General features: G+C 43.5%; 1 protein-coding gene across 5 annotated transcripts in view; it reads right to left on the bottom strand.

Moving 5' to 3' along the window:
* LOC140212388 (zinc finger protein 385D-like) overlaps window positions 1-17,805 on the bottom strand; it is a 345,265-nt gene that overhangs the window by 27,273 nt on the left and 300,187 nt on the right. For all 5 annotated transcript variants that reach the window (XR_011889708.1, XR_011889707.1, XM_072283136.1 and 2 more), the window contains one exon: window positions 12,669-12,896. Coding sequence is in view for 3 of the 5 variants with exons in the window: in XM_072283136.1 (XP_072139237.1) it covers window positions 12,669-12,896 (228 nt within the window). In the remaining 2 variants the exon portion in view is untranslated. The remainder of the gene's footprint in view (window positions 1-12,668; window positions 12,897-17,805) is intronic.

Below are 17,805 nucleotides of genomic sequence, written 5' to 3' on the forward strand. Positions count from 1 at the left end.
TTGTCTACTAGAGCAAACTCATGCCTTCTTTTAGCACCCCCCCCCCCATTTCCTTCTAAATATTCTCTTGGATTTCTTATACTCCATAAGCACCTCATTTGTTCCTACACATCTTGTGTGTGTTGCTCTGGACTTCCAGTATCTGCAGAATCTCTTGTGTTAATAAACTTATAAATGCAAGAGATTAAATTATAAATGTTTTCTGTTTGAAAATCAAGTACAGAAAATAATCTGCAATTTCTTCAAAATGGTTTTACTTTCAGTTGGAGCACCATTTGATACATTTTAATTCTGTCACAAATCATTATCCATTTTCTGATCTATTAATGGTGTTTGAGGAGCGATTCATTATCGAAAGAATAAATCTTCTTCACGGCTGTTACATTAAAAACATTTGTGGTTCATGGGGAATTTTTTCAATTTCTATTATAATCATTCAATCACTCTCAGGAGACTGTTCATACCTACTTTTAACTTCCAGAATATCTTTTGGGCACAAACTGGTATTCTGTCAAAGGAATTCAAAATATTACACACATTCACTGCATTTGACTCTCCTCTGCAGGGTAAAGAATTCATCACTGTTTCACAAGTAACACATTTCCCTCGAGTTACCAAATTTTCACTCAGAAAATTTCCACACAGACCGCAATGGATTCTTTCATTAATTGAAATTTCAATTTAATTATATTGGCCACTGAGACAACAGTGTCTTGGGATGACTTGTGACCAGTACTATTATGAAGTGTCATTCTGCTTTTTGTCAGTTGAAGCCCCGGCACTGGGGTTGTATCCCACCTCTCTGCACTCAGTGGCCACTTCATCGGTCCTCCTGTATACCTGCTCATTAAAGCAAATATCTAACTGGCCATAGAATATAGAATATGTGAGATTGTGCACATATACAGTATATACATAGCTAGGGTGCTATGTTAAATTAAAATTCCATAGAACCGACACTCTTGGCTGAAGCAATTCCTTCTCATCTCTGTTCTAAAAGGACACCTCTCTATTCTGGGGTTGTGTCCTCTGGTCTCAGAAAACCATAGGAAACATCCTCTCCACATCCACTCTATCAAGGCCTTTTACCATTCAATAGTTTTCAATGAAGTCACCCCTCATTCTTCTGAATTCCAGTGAATGCAGGCCCAGAGTCTTCAAACACTCTTCATCCAGTGACCAGTGTTGTGCCTCAGGGATCTGTTCTGGGACCCCTGCTCTTTGTATTTTTTATAAATGACCTGGTTGAGGTAGTGGAGGGATGGGTTAGTAAATTTGCTGATGACACAAAGGTTGGGGGTGTTGTGGATAGTGTGGAGGGCTTTCAGGGGTTACAGCGAGACATTGATAGGATGCAGAACTGGGCTGAGAAGTGGCAGATGATGTTCAACCCAGATAATTGTGACGTGATTCATTTTGGTAGGTCAAATATGATGGCAGAATATTGCATTAATGGCAAGACTCTTGGCAGTGTGGAGGATCAGAGGGATCTTGTGGTCCGAGTCCATAGGACACTCAAAGCTGCAATGCAGGTTGACTCTGTGGTTAAGAAGGCATACGGTGCATTGGCCTTCATCAATCGTGGGATTGAGCTTAACAGCCGAGAGGTAATGTTGCAGCTATATAGGACCCTGGTCAGACCCCACTTGGAGTACTGCGCTCGATTCTGGTCGCCCCATTACAGGAAGGATGTGGAAACCATAGAAAAGGTGCAGAGGAGATTTACAAGGATATTGCCTGGATTGGGGAGCATGCCTTGTGAGAATAGGTTGAGTGAACTCGGCCTTTTCTTTTTGGAGTGACAGAGGATGAGAGATGGCCTGATAGAGGTGTACAAGATAATAAGAGACATTAGATAGTCAGAGGCTTTTTCTCAGGGCTGAAAGAGCTAGCACAAGAGGGGATGGTTTTAAGGTGCTTGGAAGTAGGTACAGAGGAGATGTCAGAGGTAGGTTTTTTTACACAGAGAGTGGTGAGTACGTGGAATGGGCTGCTGGCAGCGGCGGTGGAGGTGGAAGTGATAGGGTCTTTTAAGAGACTCCTGGATGGATACATGGAGCTTAGAAAAATAGGCTATGGGTAAGCCTAGGTAGTTCTAATATAAGGACATGTTTGGCACAGCTTTGTGGGCTGAAGGACCTGTACTGTGCTGTAGTTTTTCTATGTTTCTATCACAAGCCATTCAATCCTGGAATAATTTTCATGAACCTCCTTTGAACCCTCTCCAGTTTCAGCACATCCTTTCTAAGATAAGTTGCCAAACCTGCTCACAATACTCCAAGTGAGGCCTCGCCAGTACTTTATAAAGGCTCAACATTACATCCTTGCTTTTATATTCTAGTCCTCTTGAAATAAATGTCAATATTGCATTTGCCTTCCTCACCACAGACTCAACCTACAAATTAACTTTTAGGGAATCCTGCACAAGGACTCCCAAGTCCCTTTGCACCTCAGGTTTTTGTATTCTCTCTCTATTTAGAAAATACTCAACCCTTTCATTTCTTCTACCAAAGTGCATGACCATACACTTCTCAATATTGTGTTCCATCTTCTATATCTTTGCTCATTCTCCTAATCTGTCTAAGTCCTTCTACAGCCTCCCTATTGCTTCAAACCTTCCCGTCCCTCTACCTATCTTCATATCATCTGCAATCTTTGCAACAAAACTTTCAATTCCATCATCCAAATCATTGACATATAACATAAGAAGAATCAGTTTCAACACAGGCACCTGTAGAACACCACTCGTCACCGGCAGCCAGTCAGAAAAGGTTCCCTTTATTCCCACTTTTTGCTTTCTGCCAAACAGCCACTGCTTTACCCATGTTAGAATCTTTCCTGTAATACCATGAGTTCATAGATTGTTAAGCAGCCTGATGTATGGCACCTTGTCAAGGGCTTTCCGAAAATCCAAGTACGCAATATCAACCCTTTCTTCTTTGTTTAATCTGCTTATTATTTCTTCAAATACCTTGCCAGGTTTGTCAGGCAAGATTTTCCCTTGAGAAAACCACGCTGTCTATGGCCTATTTTGTCATGTGCCTCCAAGTACCCTAAGACCTCGTTCTTAATAATCAACTCCAACATCTTCCCAACAACTGAGGACAAACTAATTGGCCTATAGTTTCCTTTCTTCTGCCTCTCTCCCTTCTTGAAGAATGGAGTGATATTTTCTATTTTCCAGTCGTTCCGAACCATTCCAGAATAAAGTTGTTCATGAAAGATCATTACTAATGCCTCCACAATCTCTTCAGTCACCTCTTTTAGACCTCTGGGGTGTACACCATCTGGTCCAGGTGACTTATCTATCTCAAGACCTTTCAGTTTCCCAAGAACCTTCTCTCTAGTCATGGTAACTTCACACACCTCATGCCCCCTGACACCTGGAACTTCCACCATACTGCTAGTGTCTTCCACAGTGAAGACTGTTGCCTGGCATTACTGACATCACTGCTGCCTGCTGTTACTGACATTTTATGTTATTGGAGCAAACAGCAGCAATTCAGGAATCTGTAAAATATTATGGTTTCCCATAATAGCAATATTTTGGGGAGGTGATCTGAAACTACATGGTGTAAGCCACTCACACTATTCCTTTACCACTGCCCACATGTAACGTCCTGATTTCTACAGCATTGTGTGTTCTTGATATTTCCAGGCACAGGTGTGTGGTTCCCTGTGTATTAGTTCATTCACACTGCTCGCCATCTGATGGCTGAGTGACATTCACTTTATCAGTCATGGTGCACAGTCAGAACAACATAGAATGCCAATGCCTGACAGAAATAGTTCACATGAACCTGGTCCTAGTGTGATCACTCCAGTCGAGCATGATGTTCTGCCAAGGGGTTATTTCCTTACTGGAGAATGCCCGTGCGTGACTCTGTTTAACACGGGGGGGGCTGATGCACGGACAGCCACCACACCGTTTTGGACAGCTCGGGGTCAGGGTCCAATGGCGTGGAAAGCAAGACGACAGGGGACCCTTCACTGTCGCAACCTTGCTCCGTCTTTACCGCCATTGTGACTTGTCATCATCTTCTGCCAGCTCAACCGTTGGTTTGCTCTTTGCCTGGAAACTCCCCCTTGACCTCACTGCCACAGGTAACCCTGGCAAGAACAAAGCTCCCGACGGCATCTCGGGAACTCAAAAGCCTCTCCACCATGACAAGCTGACAATATTCAAAGATTCTATGTTATGAATCTAATTGATCATAATATACATGGATTCTGGTTAATTGGGCCATCATTTAATCAGGACAGCTGCTTATTTGGCACAACTCTCAAAGAACAAGCACTAATTGAGAAAGTTGTTATGATTCCCTTAATTTATTTGGGACGTTATGCTACCTGGAGGAAAGGCAGGAGATCGGGGCTGAAAGGGAAAATAGATCAGCCATGATGAAATGGTAGAGCAGACCCGATGAGCCAAATGACCTAATTCTGCTCCTATATCTTATGGTCTTATTTGGGACAGGAAGCATGCCATACAGGTTTTAACTAGCATCAGTTGCACATGCTAGTGTGGCCGTTAGACGCTGTACTGTGCAGAACAGTTTTTAAATGGTGTGTGCTTGTGTTCAAAAAGCAGTGATTTTTTTGTCACTGATAGTTGGCGAGAAATAAGGAGTAAGACAACTCGGAACATTTTGCTCACTGAGGTTTCAAACATTCAGGCTTCAAGATGCCGGAAATGATCAGGAATGAAAAGTGAAACAATGTCACTACGTCAACAAGTTAGGACTATGAAAAATTTGAAGGTATTGATAAACATCTTGAATGTTCCAAAACATAGGCCTCTGCACTTCCCTCTGCAGCGGGATCTTTCATCTCCTCACAGGGAGATCACAGTCCATGTGGATCAGAAGTAACATCTCCTCCTTGCTGACAACCAACACTGGTGCACCTCAAGGATATGTGCCTAGCCTGCTGCTCTCTCTCCAGCCATGAGTGTGTGGGTAAGGACAGCTCAGACGCCATCTAGTGTTGACAGAATTTCAGATGATGATAAAGAGGCGTACAGCAGTGAGAAAGATCAGCTGGTTGAGTTGTGTCACAGCAACAACCCTGCCCTCAATATCAGTAAAACCAAGGAATTGATTGTGGACTTCCACAAGGGTAAGTTGAGGGAACACACACCAGTCCTAATCAAAGGATTGAAAGTGGAAAGAGTGAGCATTTTCAAGTTCCTGGGAGTCAACACCTCTGAAGATCTATCCCGGGCCCAACATATTGATGTAATTATAAAGAAGGCACAACAGCTATATTTCGTTAGGAGTTTGATGAGAATAGGTGTGTCACCAAAGACACTTGCAAATTTCTACAGGTGTAACATGGAGAGCATTCTAACTGGTTCCATCACCATCTGGTGTGGAGGGGCCACTGCACAGGATCAGAAAAAGCTGCAGAAAGTTGTAAGTTCAGCCAGTGCCAGTGAACACGGATTCTTGCCTCTATCTGTAAGGAGTTAGTACGTTCTACCCATGACCACAGGGGTTTCCTCCCGAAGTCCAGAGACGTCTGGGTTAGTAAGTTGTAGGCATGCTACGTTGGCCCTGGAAGCATGTCAACACGTGGCAGCGTCCCCAAACGTATCCTCACTGATTTGCTTTGCTGCAGACGATGCATTTCACTGTATACTTTAATGTATATGTGATAAATAAAGCTAATTTTAAACTGTTTCATATGAGGAGGTGTGAGTTTGGGGTAGGGGAGCATAGTGCAGCTGTTGCAGGGTGAGGAGGGTAGTTGGACTTCCAGCTCGAATAATCCCCTTCGACCACTACCTCTGTATTCTATATGTGAGCCAGTTCTGAATCCAAATGGCCAATTCATCATGGATCTACGACATTTGGATTCAGGAATGGACATGGTCAATGCTCAGCTATTTAAGGTGAGAGGAGGTAAGTTGAAAGGAGGTGCGAGGGGCAGGTCTTTTACACTGGGAGTGGTGGGTGCCTGGACTGTGCTGCATGTGGTGGTGGTAGACGAAGAGACATGAGAGATTTTTAAGAGACATTTAGAGTGGAATGTAGAACATAGAACATAGAAACCTGCAGCACATTACAGGCCCTTCGGCCCACAATGTTGTGCCAACCCTGTAACATATTCTGGAAGCTGCCTAGAATTTCCCTACTGCATAGCCCTTTATTTTGCTAAGCTCCATGTACCTTTCTAAGAGTCCTTAAAAGACCCTGTTGTATCTGCCTCTACCACCATAGCTGGCATCCTCTGACATCACCCCATACCTACATCCAAGCACTTTAAAACTATGCCCCCTTGTGTTAGCCATTTCAGCCTTGGGAAAAAGCCTCCCACTATCCACATGATCAATGCCTCTCATCATCTTATAAACCTCTATCAGGTCAGCTCTTATCCTCCGTCACTCCAAAGAGAAAGGCCAAGTTCACTCAATCTATTCTCATAAGGCATGCTCTCCAATCCAGACAACATCCTTGTAAATCTCCTCTGTACTCTCTCTCTACAGTATCCACACCCTTCCTGTAGTGCTAACTGAGGTCTTATATAGCTGTAACATTACCTCACAGCTCCTGAACTCAATCCCATGGAGGGGTCCCAGAACAGATCCCTGTGGAATACCACTGGTCACCGAACTCCATGCAGAATACGAATTATCTACAACCACCTTGCCTCTTGTTGGCAAGCCAATTCTGGATCCACAAAGCAAAGTCTCCTTGAATCCCATGCCTCATAACTTTCTGAATAAGCCTTGCATGGGGAACCTTATCAAATGCCTTACTGAAATCCATATACACTACATCCACTGGTTTACCTTCATCAATGTGTTTGTTACACACTCAAAGAATTCATACCTAATCAGATTATGTCCCTACAAATACTCAAAAATCTTGCCTGTCAGGATCTTCTCCAACAACTTGCCCACCACTGAAGTAAGACTCACTGGTCTATAATTTCCTGGACTATCTCTACTCCCTTTCTTGAGAAAGGGAATAAGATTTGCAATCCTCCAATCCTCCGGTGCTTCTCCCGTCCCTATTGATAATGCAAAGATCATCCCCAGAGGCTCAGCAATCTTCTCCCTCACTTCCCACAGTATCCTGTGGTATACCTCATCCGGAATTGGCGACTTCTGTAACTTAATGCTTTTCAAAAGCTCCAGTACATCCTCTTTCTTAAAGTCTATATGCTCAAGTGCTTCAGTCTGCTGTAAGTCATCCCCACAACTGCCAAGGTCCTTTTCCCTGGTGAATACTGAAGCAAAGTATTCATTAAGTACTTCTGCTTCCTCCTCCGGCTCCATGTACATGTTTTCACTATCACACCTGATTGGTCCTATTCTCACACGGCTCATCCTCTTGCTCTTCACGTACTTGCAGAATGCCTTGGTGTTTTCCTTAATCCTGCTCACTAAGGCCTTCTCATGGACCCTTCTAGCTCTCCTAATTTCATTCATAAGCTCCTTCCTGGTAACCTTGTAATTTTTTAGAGCTCTTACAGTACCTAGTTTCTTGAACTTTTCATAAGCTTTTCTTCTTAATTAGATTTTCCACATCCTTTATATACCATGGTTCTTTTGCCCTCCCATTCTTCCCCTGCCTCAATAGAACACACCTATGCAGAACACCATGCAAATGTCCCTGAACATTTGCCACATTTGTGCCGTGCGTTTCCCTGAGAACATCTGCTCCCAATTTATGTTCCCAAGTTTCTGCCTAACAGCATCATATTTCCCCCTACCCCAATTAAATGTTTTCCCAAATCGTCCGCTCACATCCTTCTCCAGCGCTATGGTAAAGGAGATAGAGTTGCGATCACTACCTCCAAAATGCTTTCCCACCAAGAGATCTGACACCTGACCAGGTTAATTTCTCAATACCAGATCAAGTACAGCCTCTCCTCTAGTTGGCTCCTCTACATATTGTGTCAGGAAACCTTCCTGAACACACCTAACAAACTCTACCCCATCTAAACCCCTTGCTCTAAGGAGATGCCAGTCAATATTAGGAAAGCTAAAACCACCCATCACAAAAACCCTATTATTATTGCACCGTTCATGAATCTGCCTCCCTATCTGCTCCTCAGTATCTCTGTTACTATTGTATCTGAAAGGTCTAACTGCTGGTGAGTCAGTATCCTGGCAAAAACTACACCATGAGGACAAAAGAACACTCCAAGCAACTCCACGAAAAGGTTATTGAAAAGCACAAGCCAGGAGATGGATATAAAAAAATTTCCAAGGCACTGAATACCCCTTGCAGTACAGTTAAGTTAATCATCTTGGAAAAGAAAGAATATGGCATTGCCGTAGATCTGCCTAGAGCAGGCCGTCCTCAAAAACTGAGTGACCGTGCAAGAAGGGGACTAGTGGGGGAGGCCATCAAGAGACCTATGACAACTCTGGAGGAGTTACAAGCTTCAGTGGCTGTGGTACAAGAGACTGCACGTACAATAACTGTTGCCTGGATGTTTTTCCAGTCACAGCTTTATGGGAGAGTGGCAAAGAGAAATCTACTGTTGAAAAAAACTCTTATGAAATCTCTGCTAGAATTTGCCAGAAGGCATGTGGGAGACTCTGAGTTCAGCTGGATGAAGGTTCTGTGGTCTGATAAAACCAAAATTGAGATGTCTGGCCATCAGACTAAGCACTAAGTTTGCCATAAGCCAAACACTGCACATCATCAAAAACACACCATTCCTACGTGAAGCAATGTGGTGGCTGCAAGATGCTTTGTGGATACTTCACTGCAGCAAGACTTGGAAGGCTTGTGAAGGTAGAGGGTAAAATTAATGTAGCAAAATGCAGGGAAATCCTGGAGGAAAACCTGACACAGTCTGCTACAAAACTGACACCTTGGAGAAGACTTGTTTTCCAAGCACAAAGCCAAAGCTGTACAGGAATGGTTTAAAACCAACAAAGTTAATGTCCTGGGATGGCCAAGTCTGAGTCCAGACCTCAATGCAATTGAGAATTTGTGTCTGGACTTGAAAAAGGCTGTTCACTCACAATCCCCATGCAATTTGATGGAGCTTGATCAGTTTTGTAGAGAAGAATGGGGAAAATTGCAGTGTCCTGGTGTGCAAAGCTGTTTGAAACCTATCCACACGGACTCAAGACTGTAATTGCCGGCACAGGTGCATTGACTAAATACTGACTTGAAGAGGATGAATACTTATGCCATCAATTATTTTGAGTTTTATATTTGAAATTAATTTAGAACTCTTTGTAGAGATCTGTTTTCACGTTGACATGAAAGAGTCTTTTTCTGTTAATCAGTGTCAATATAGTCAAATTAAATCCACTGACATTATATATTGCAAAACAACAAAACAGGAAATTTCCGGGGGGGGGGTGAATATTTTTTCTAGGCGATGTAACTAACATGCATCAGTAATGAAGGGAAATTCAGATATCTGTTAACATCAGGAATTTAAGGATACATTTTCGTAACAACTTATTGCTAAGTTAGTCAGAAAATGAAAGTCCTGATGAAATCCTTGGGAAACTTTATCCCACATCTCAAGCTGAGATTGAATCAGCAGACCTACAGGTGTGAATTCCAAAACTGGGCCAAGAAGCAGTTGGATCTGTGGATCATTTCCTGACACTGTTTACACTCGCAGACAGCAAATGTAGATTGAAGGAAATAGATAATAAAGTCCTTGAGTCACACATCATTGCAGCACAGAAACAGCCCTTCAGCTTGCCTAGTTCATGCCAAACTATTACTCTGCCTAGTCCTATTGACCTGAACTTGGACAATTGCCATCCCTACCCCTCCATGTACTTATCCAAACTCATCTTAATCAAACCCTTATCCTCCATTTCCACTGGCAACTCGTTCTACACCTTCAGCACCCTCTGAGTGAAGAAATCCCTCACAGGTTCTACCAAAGGAGGTGTAAGACGCTCCATCCTCTAGCCTGCAGGTCACCCTTTGGCAAGGTTTAGAACTTGCTTAGCACCCCACCTCACCGCCCCAATCGGGGACATGTGAAGCCCTGGGAGCAGGTGGTGGATGGTCGTAGGAGCAGCTGGTGCATATCACAAGTCCTGGTTATGCAACCACTGATGCCAGCCAGATCCTCTCTGAATAGTACTGATAATGGCTGGGGTCACCCATCTTGTAAAGGTACTGCCCATGAGGCAATGGCAAACCACTTCTGTAGAAAAACTCTCAGACATAAAGTTTGCTATTTTATGCCAGCACCACATGATTCCCGAAGAAAGGATGTGTTGGCATTGGGAAGGGTCCAGAGAAGGTTTATGAGATTGATGCCAGGAATTGAAAGGTTAACATATGAGGGACGTTTGATGGCATAGGGCCCGTACTCACTGAAGTTTAGAAGAATGAGAGTAGACCTTATTGAAAGATACCACATATTGACACTGAGCTGATGTTTCCTATAGTTGGAGAGTTTAGAATCAGAGGGCATGGCCTCAGAATACAAGGACATGACTTTAGAACAGAGATGCAGAGGAATTTTTTTAGCCAGAGTGTGGTGAATCTGTGGAATTCATTGTCACAGGTGTCTGTGGAAGCCAAGTCTTTGGGGATATTGAAAGTGGAAGTTGCTAGGTTCTTGGTTAGTCGGGGTGTCAAAGGTAATGGGCAGAAGGAAGGGGAATGGGGTTGAGAGGGAGAGTACAGTAAATCAGCCAATATAGTTGGTGGAGTAGATAGGATGGAAAAATGGCCTGATTCAGCACTTGTCTCTTATGGCCTTATTCATTTTATGTTTGAAAGAGTGTTGAGAAAATTTACAAGGATGTGCCAGGACTGGAGGGCCTGAGCTACATGGAAAGGTATTCCTTAGAGCGTAGGAGAATGAGAGGAGATTTGATAGAGATATATAAAATTATGAGGGGTATTAATAGGGTAAATGCATGCAGGCTTTTTCCACTTAGGTTGAGTGAGACTACAACTAGAGGTCATGGGTAAAAGGGGGAAAGGTGTAATGTTTAAAATTAAGGATTAGTTTTATTTGTCACACGTACATTGAAATATTAAAATATATGTGAAATGGGTCGTTTACCTCAATGACCAGAACAGACTGCAGATCTGTTGGGGTAGCCCAGAGGTATTGCCAAGCTTCTGGCACTAACGTAGCATGTCCACAGCATGCTCACCCTTACTGGGTAGCTTATTCACTTAGAGGGTGGTGCGAGTGTGGGATGAGCTGCCAGTGAAAGTGTTCAATGCAAGTTCAATTGCAAATGTAAGAGAAGTTTGGATGGGTACAAGGCTGGGAGTTGTATGGAGGGCAATGGTCTGTGTGCAGGTAGATGGGGCTCGGCAGAAAACCAGGCCAGAATGGATTTGATGGGCTGAAGAGCCAGTTTTGGTAGTGCAGTGCTCTATGACTCTATGTAACCCTTCACACATCTACAGCAATGGAACCTGCAGAAGAAATACATTGTGAGCCACAGACCTGATTCTGGAAATCCAGTCAACACTGCTCCTGAAAAGAGCAACACGTAACATACAGTATGTTCACGCTTTGCTGCACCAATTCCCTCCCACTGTTTCCTCGGTCCATCAGGTTAAGGTGCTTTTCTTTTCTAAGATGACCAATTGTAAGACTGGACCTAAGAAAAGCAGATGGGACATTCGTTCACCTCTTCGCTGCCTGTGGTTTTGCAAAGAGGGTGCGGAGGAGGATGCAATGGGCTGTGTCCTGGGCAGCTGCACAACAGAGGACTGTCTGATCTGTGGGCTGTTCCCAGCGACACACACATGGAAGTAGACAACAAGTGCTGCTGGCGGATCAGCAACTCAGTGAAAGGCGACCTCTCGACTGCCCAAAACTTGCTGGTCTGCCAGCACATCGAGATATTGCAGAAAAATACTGCCGACTCGCACATTCCAAGCTGTAGTCATACGTTCTGAGGGACGCGCTGAAATGGTGCAGCCAGCTCAAGGGTTTGGTGGGGAGGACCATGGCTGCCACTGGACGGGGAGGAGCCAGATTGGGTGAGGTAGCCAATTATTATATTAGGGTAGCGCGATGGTGATGCGTTTCTACGAAACCTCTGCTAGCCTGCAGGTCGCCCTTGGGCAAGGTGTAGCACCAGGTTAGCCCCCCGATCAGGGTCATGTGAAGCTATGGGAGCAGGTGGTGGATGGTCGTACGAGCAATTCGGAGGGTGGTGTGAATGTAGAATGAGCTGCAAGCAGAAGTGATGGTGTGGGTTCAATTGCCACATTAAAGAGAAGTTCGGATGAGTATATGGATGGCAGGGGTATGAAGAGCTATAGTTCAGATGCAGGTTAATAGGACTAGGCAGAATAATAGTTTAGTATGGACTAGATGGGCCAAAGGGCCTGTTTTTGTGCTATATGTTCAGGAACAGTGATTGCCTCTCAACCATCAGGCCCCTGAACCAGTGTGGATAACTTCATTCACCTCAACACTGAACTGATTCCACAACCTGTGGTCTCACTTTCAAGGTCTCCACAACTCATGTTCTCAATATTGTATATTATTTTTTGTGTTTGCATAATTTGTTGTCTTTTACACATTGGTTGTTTGTTCGTCTTTATGTGTAGCTTTTCACTGAGTCTATTGTGTTTCTTTGTGTTTACTATGAGTGCCTGTAAGAAGATAAACTCAGGATTTTATATGCTGACATATATGCACTTTGAACATAGATTCACTGTGAACCTTGTTGAAACTGCGGGACTCACCGCTGTTGTGTGCTTCCAGCTGTGAGGCCGAGTTAACAGCCACTTTACAGAGAGAGCAGTAAAGAAGCCGCTTTGCCTTCTCCTCCTCGGTCTCCTTGGGAACAGCCGCGTTGCAGCCACTGGATGTCAAGGACTTCTCCGTGCCCGAGACGGACTCCGCTGTTACGCTGTCACTTGCTGCCGCCAGCGTTGTCACTTTTGATATTGTCGCCGTCCCCGAACTGCTGTCTGGATTAAAAGAAAAAGAATCGTGATAGGAAAGGCAAGGGCAAACCGGATCTGTCACAAGCATGGTATTCATCCAATATCACACAAAATGTCATTTTAAACGCACCTTGTAATTTAGCATACGTTCAGCAATATTCACTTTCCTGCGTTTCAATTGTACTTTTCAAAAGTGAATTTCAGATAAGGTTCCTGAAAATAAGTGATTATTAGAAGCTGGGATTTAATTTGGAGTCAATGGTCCTTAGCTTAGACATATCAACTGCATCGACTTTCACTGCAAGTTTACATAGAATATACCACATAGGACAGTACAGCATATTACAGGCCCTTTGGCTCATGATGTTCTGATGACCTTATAACCTACTCTAAGATCAATCTAACCATTTCTTCCTGCAAAGCCAACCATTTTTTCTGTCATCCAAGTTCAAGTTTAATTGTCATTCAACTATGCATATATACAGCCAAATGAAACAGCGTTACTCTGGGACCTGGGTGCAAAACCAAGAACTAACAGTCACACACGGCACAAAGCACCTATCCATATGCCTATCTAAGACTTTCTTAAATGCCTCTTAAACAAAGCTTATCAATTCTACAGGGAAACATGCCTTCAGAAGAGCAAACGCAAAAAGCCACTTTTATAGCAATTCACAGTCATAAAGATTATCTTGCTATTTAGTGAACAGTTTGACCAGTATGGAAAGAGTTTCATCCTAGCTTAGCCTGTGACTAAGAATCTCCTATGACTGAATCCTCTGTGAGGAATTAACAGTATGTAAGGATTAGCTTTCTTTGTCACATGAACAATGAAACATTGAAACATGTAGTGAAATGCATCATTATTAAATGATCAAAACTGAATCCAAATGTTCCTTCCAGGGGTAAAGTTAACAGTTACTTCCTTTACTAAATAGCCCATACCATTACTGAGACATGATGTCTGATCCAGATGAAAAGGACATCTACTACAGTTAACCAATGGGGTTTTGGTAAAGTCCCTTCCAGTTATTATCCTGCAACCATCACGGTAACAGTGACGTGATATTGCCTTGATATTTTATTCTAAGTGCTGGGTAACTACATATTTGTTGTGACATCCATTAAATTTGCATCTGGGAATTGCTTTATAAATCAAAAGTTGGAATTATCCTTTCATCATCATCATTATATGCCATGTCCAATGATATAGGCGATCATGGTCTTTCCATGACCATGACAGTCCAGGCAAACACTTCTACAGAAGTGGCTTGCCATTGCCTTTGTCTAGGCTGTGTCTTTACAAGATGGGTGACGCCATCCATTTTCAATATGCTTCAGAGATTGTCTGGTGTCAGTGGTCGCATAACCAGGACTTGTGATGTACACCAGCTGCTCATACGACCATCCAGCACCTGCTCCCGTGGCTTCATGCAACATGGATTGGGGGGTGGGGGCTACGAAGGGGCTACACTTTGCCTCAGGGTGAGCTGCAGGCTAGTGGAGCGAAGGAGGTAGAGACATGCCTCCACCCCACCACTCAATTATCCATTGGGTTCCTGTAACCAATAAAACAGAAAATTCTGTACTTTTGTGTTCCAACGCTAATATTGGAATGTTTATAAAATTGGCACTGTGTCACTTGGCTTTCATGGTAAACATGAGCAGATCCACTGAACTTCTTGGCTTCTATAATAAAGATATAGTGTGCTAACCTGCTTTTAATTCCTTCCAACAGATAGTTAATTGTAGAGAGTGGGAAGGCTTCCAGAACTTCATTGCCAACAAAGCAAATCAGCTACAGCAAATTATTATTCTTATGTTATTTTTATTATTAAGGTTAAGGGTGAAAAGTGAAATGTTTATAGGGAGCATGAGAGGAAACTTCTTCACTCAGAGGGCGGTGAGATTGTTGTATGAGCTGCCAGCATTTCGGAGAAGTTTGGATAGATACATGGATGGAAGGGGTATGAAGGGCTGGGTGCCGGTCAATGGGATGAGGTAGATTAATAGTTTGGCACAAACTAGATGGGCCAAAGGGCCCTTTTCTATGCTATAATGTTCTATTGACTCCATCACTCCACTGTTATTTGGAGATACAGTACCTCCCGGCTCAAAGAGCCCACACCTTCCAATTTCTCAATGTGAACTATTAAGCTACTAACCTATACATCTCATCTTTGGAATATGGTTGGAAACTGGAACTCCCAGAAGAACAGCAGACGGTCAAGGAGAGAATGCACAAACTCCTCACAGACAATGGCACAACTGAACCCGGGTCACTGGTGGTGTAATCCCGTCACGCTAACTGCTACGTTAGGGTGAACCCCCTAAAGACCTAACCTTCACCATCCATTGGCACAAGTTAGCCAAGTGCACAGCTCAGCCCGGCGGCCAAGAATAAGTGACTGTATTCACGACTATGAACCTTACTGTAATAATTAGTAATACAATAAAAGACGACGTTTTCACACCAATTGCCGAGGAAAGACAACTGTTTCACACCTCTTTCAGTCAAGGCAGCCAAAGGTTAGGTTCAGCTCAGTCAATCCTTTAATTTCCTTCCCATCATGCCTCCTGCACCCAGGACAGGAGGCTTCACTGCATTTTGGTCCCTGTCCCCTCGTCCCTCGTCCCTCGTCCAGATCTGCCAATGTCTAATCACTGCAATGTAGGGGCACTATGGCCACTTAGATCACTTTACACTCAAATGGACTTCATTTTTACTTAACTTTTTCTTTCTTGCAAAAATTGTCTTTAATCTGTGTATTTCTTATCTGCTGCTTTGTGTATGATGCTGCTACAAGTAAGTACTTGGACCACAGCCTCCAATTTCTTCTACTTTCTACACAAAATGCATTGTGCCCATACATTTAGCAAGCAGAAAGCAATCAGAGTTTTCAGATACAGTGTATTGATTTGGAGACCTAAGAGAACCACATTTACCACTTATTTCCATAAACACATTCTAGAACAGCTTTTGTTTAAAGGAGTGAAAATGGTTTCATTGTGACTTGCATTCAGCTCACTATCCTGAAAGCCTCAGTACACTCAGCTGACTGCCTCACTTGACATGATTTAGAACTTGTATTTTTAGATAAAAAACAGCCATTATTATTTTGTGAACACCAAAGCCCAAAGCTGTTATGATATTAAATGTGGACAGATCATAATATCATTAGGCAAACTGTACGTTTGCAAACAGTTTAGAAAGTAGAATTTTTCCAGGAAAAGGTTTTAAAGACTGCGACAGATCATTCAGCTTGATAACATGATGGATTGTTCCAAGCCTCTGCAATGATTGGAGTAAACACACACACACACACACACACCCCACTCACACACACACACACCACGCAGACACAGACACACACACACCAGACACACACACACACATCCCACTCACACACCCACACACCACACACACACACCAGACACACACACACACACACACACACACACCACTCACACACCACACACACCAGACACAGACACACACGCACCACACACACCACGCAGACACACACACACACAAATCACCCTGGACAAGGGGCAGAAGATGCAGAAACCAGAAACCATTCAATGAGAACATTGCAGAATTACTATATTGTAAATATTACTGAGGATGTAGATACTGTCAGAAAATCATTACAATTTCTTTACTGTAACAACTGTTCAGGTTTATTTCTGCCACTCCAAAAATGTGACGGTACACTTCCGGGCCTGAACTGTGCTTGAGCAGCTGATGTTATCTCTGGATCAGACTGATTCGGCTGCGACACGTTGCCATGGAGGACCAGCGATTGCTCAGCAGCCCAGCTATGGCACAACGCACCTGTTTGAGTGTGCAGAATTTCCAGAGCCGAGTCTCAAATGACAACGATTCCCTTATAAATGCTTTCAAAATCAATCTGCTAACTCGCAGTTGGTTACATGTTGACTACTGTGGTGGAGCAGAGGCTAAATTATTGCTCCAGTAACTTAAAGTTTTGAATAAACAGTGTAAAGAACCAGGTTCAAATTCCACAGAGAGTAATGACGGAAATTAATTGCCAAAATAAACAACCAGTCTCAGCAAAGACGCACTGAAATCATTGGATTGTTCCGAAAAGGCATCTCATTCTATAGAAGACTCCAGCGCAAAAACAGGCCCTTTGGCCCATCTATAGTGGGATAGTCTAGGATCAGAGAGCACAGCATAAGGATGGTTAATCTGTGCAATTCATTGCTGTGGACAGCTGTGGAGGCCTAGTCATTGGGTATATTTAAAGAAAAGGTTGATAGGTTCTTGATTAGTCAGGGTGTCAAGGTTACGGGGAAAAGGCAGAAAATGGGGTTGAGAGGGATAATATATCAGCCATGATGGAATGGTGGAGCAGGCCCGATGAGGAGAATGGAGCACGTTTGCACCGACTGGCCTAATCGTGCTCATGTATCTTATGGTCTAGTCCATGCCAAACTATTCTTCTGCCCAGTCCCATCAACCTGCATCTGGACCATAACCGTCCCTATCCTCCAATCCATGCACACTACTTATCTAAACTTCTCTTAAATGCTGAAATGGAGCCCAAATCCACCACTTCATCTGGCAGTTTCTTCCACACCTGGACCAGCCTCTGAGCTTTCATTGTTAGGACGCCCCTTGGTCTTTCCCTGCCTGTTAACCCCTCAGTAATACAATTGAGTTTACCTGCTCTCTGAAATGTTCAAAGCAACACAGCTGAATCAACATCATGATGTAAAAAAACAGAACTGGGCTCATTCTAATCAAATCACCAACTATTAACATAAGCACCAAATTTACTGACTTATTTCAGCCCATCGCCCCATTAGAGCGTAGACCAGTGACACAGCTCGCCAGAGTAGAGCATAGACCAGTGACGCAGCTCGCCAAAGGAGAGCATAGACCAGTGACGCAGCTCGCCGGAGAAGA

This window comes from Mobula birostris, chromosome 19 (genome assembly GCF_030028105.1).
Source record: "Mobula birostris isolate sMobBir1 chromosome 19, sMobBir1.hap1, whole genome shotgun sequence".
In the NCBI taxonomy this organism is placed as follows: Eukaryota; Metazoa; Chordata; class Chondrichthyes; order Myliobatiformes; family Myliobatidae; genus Mobula; species Mobula birostris.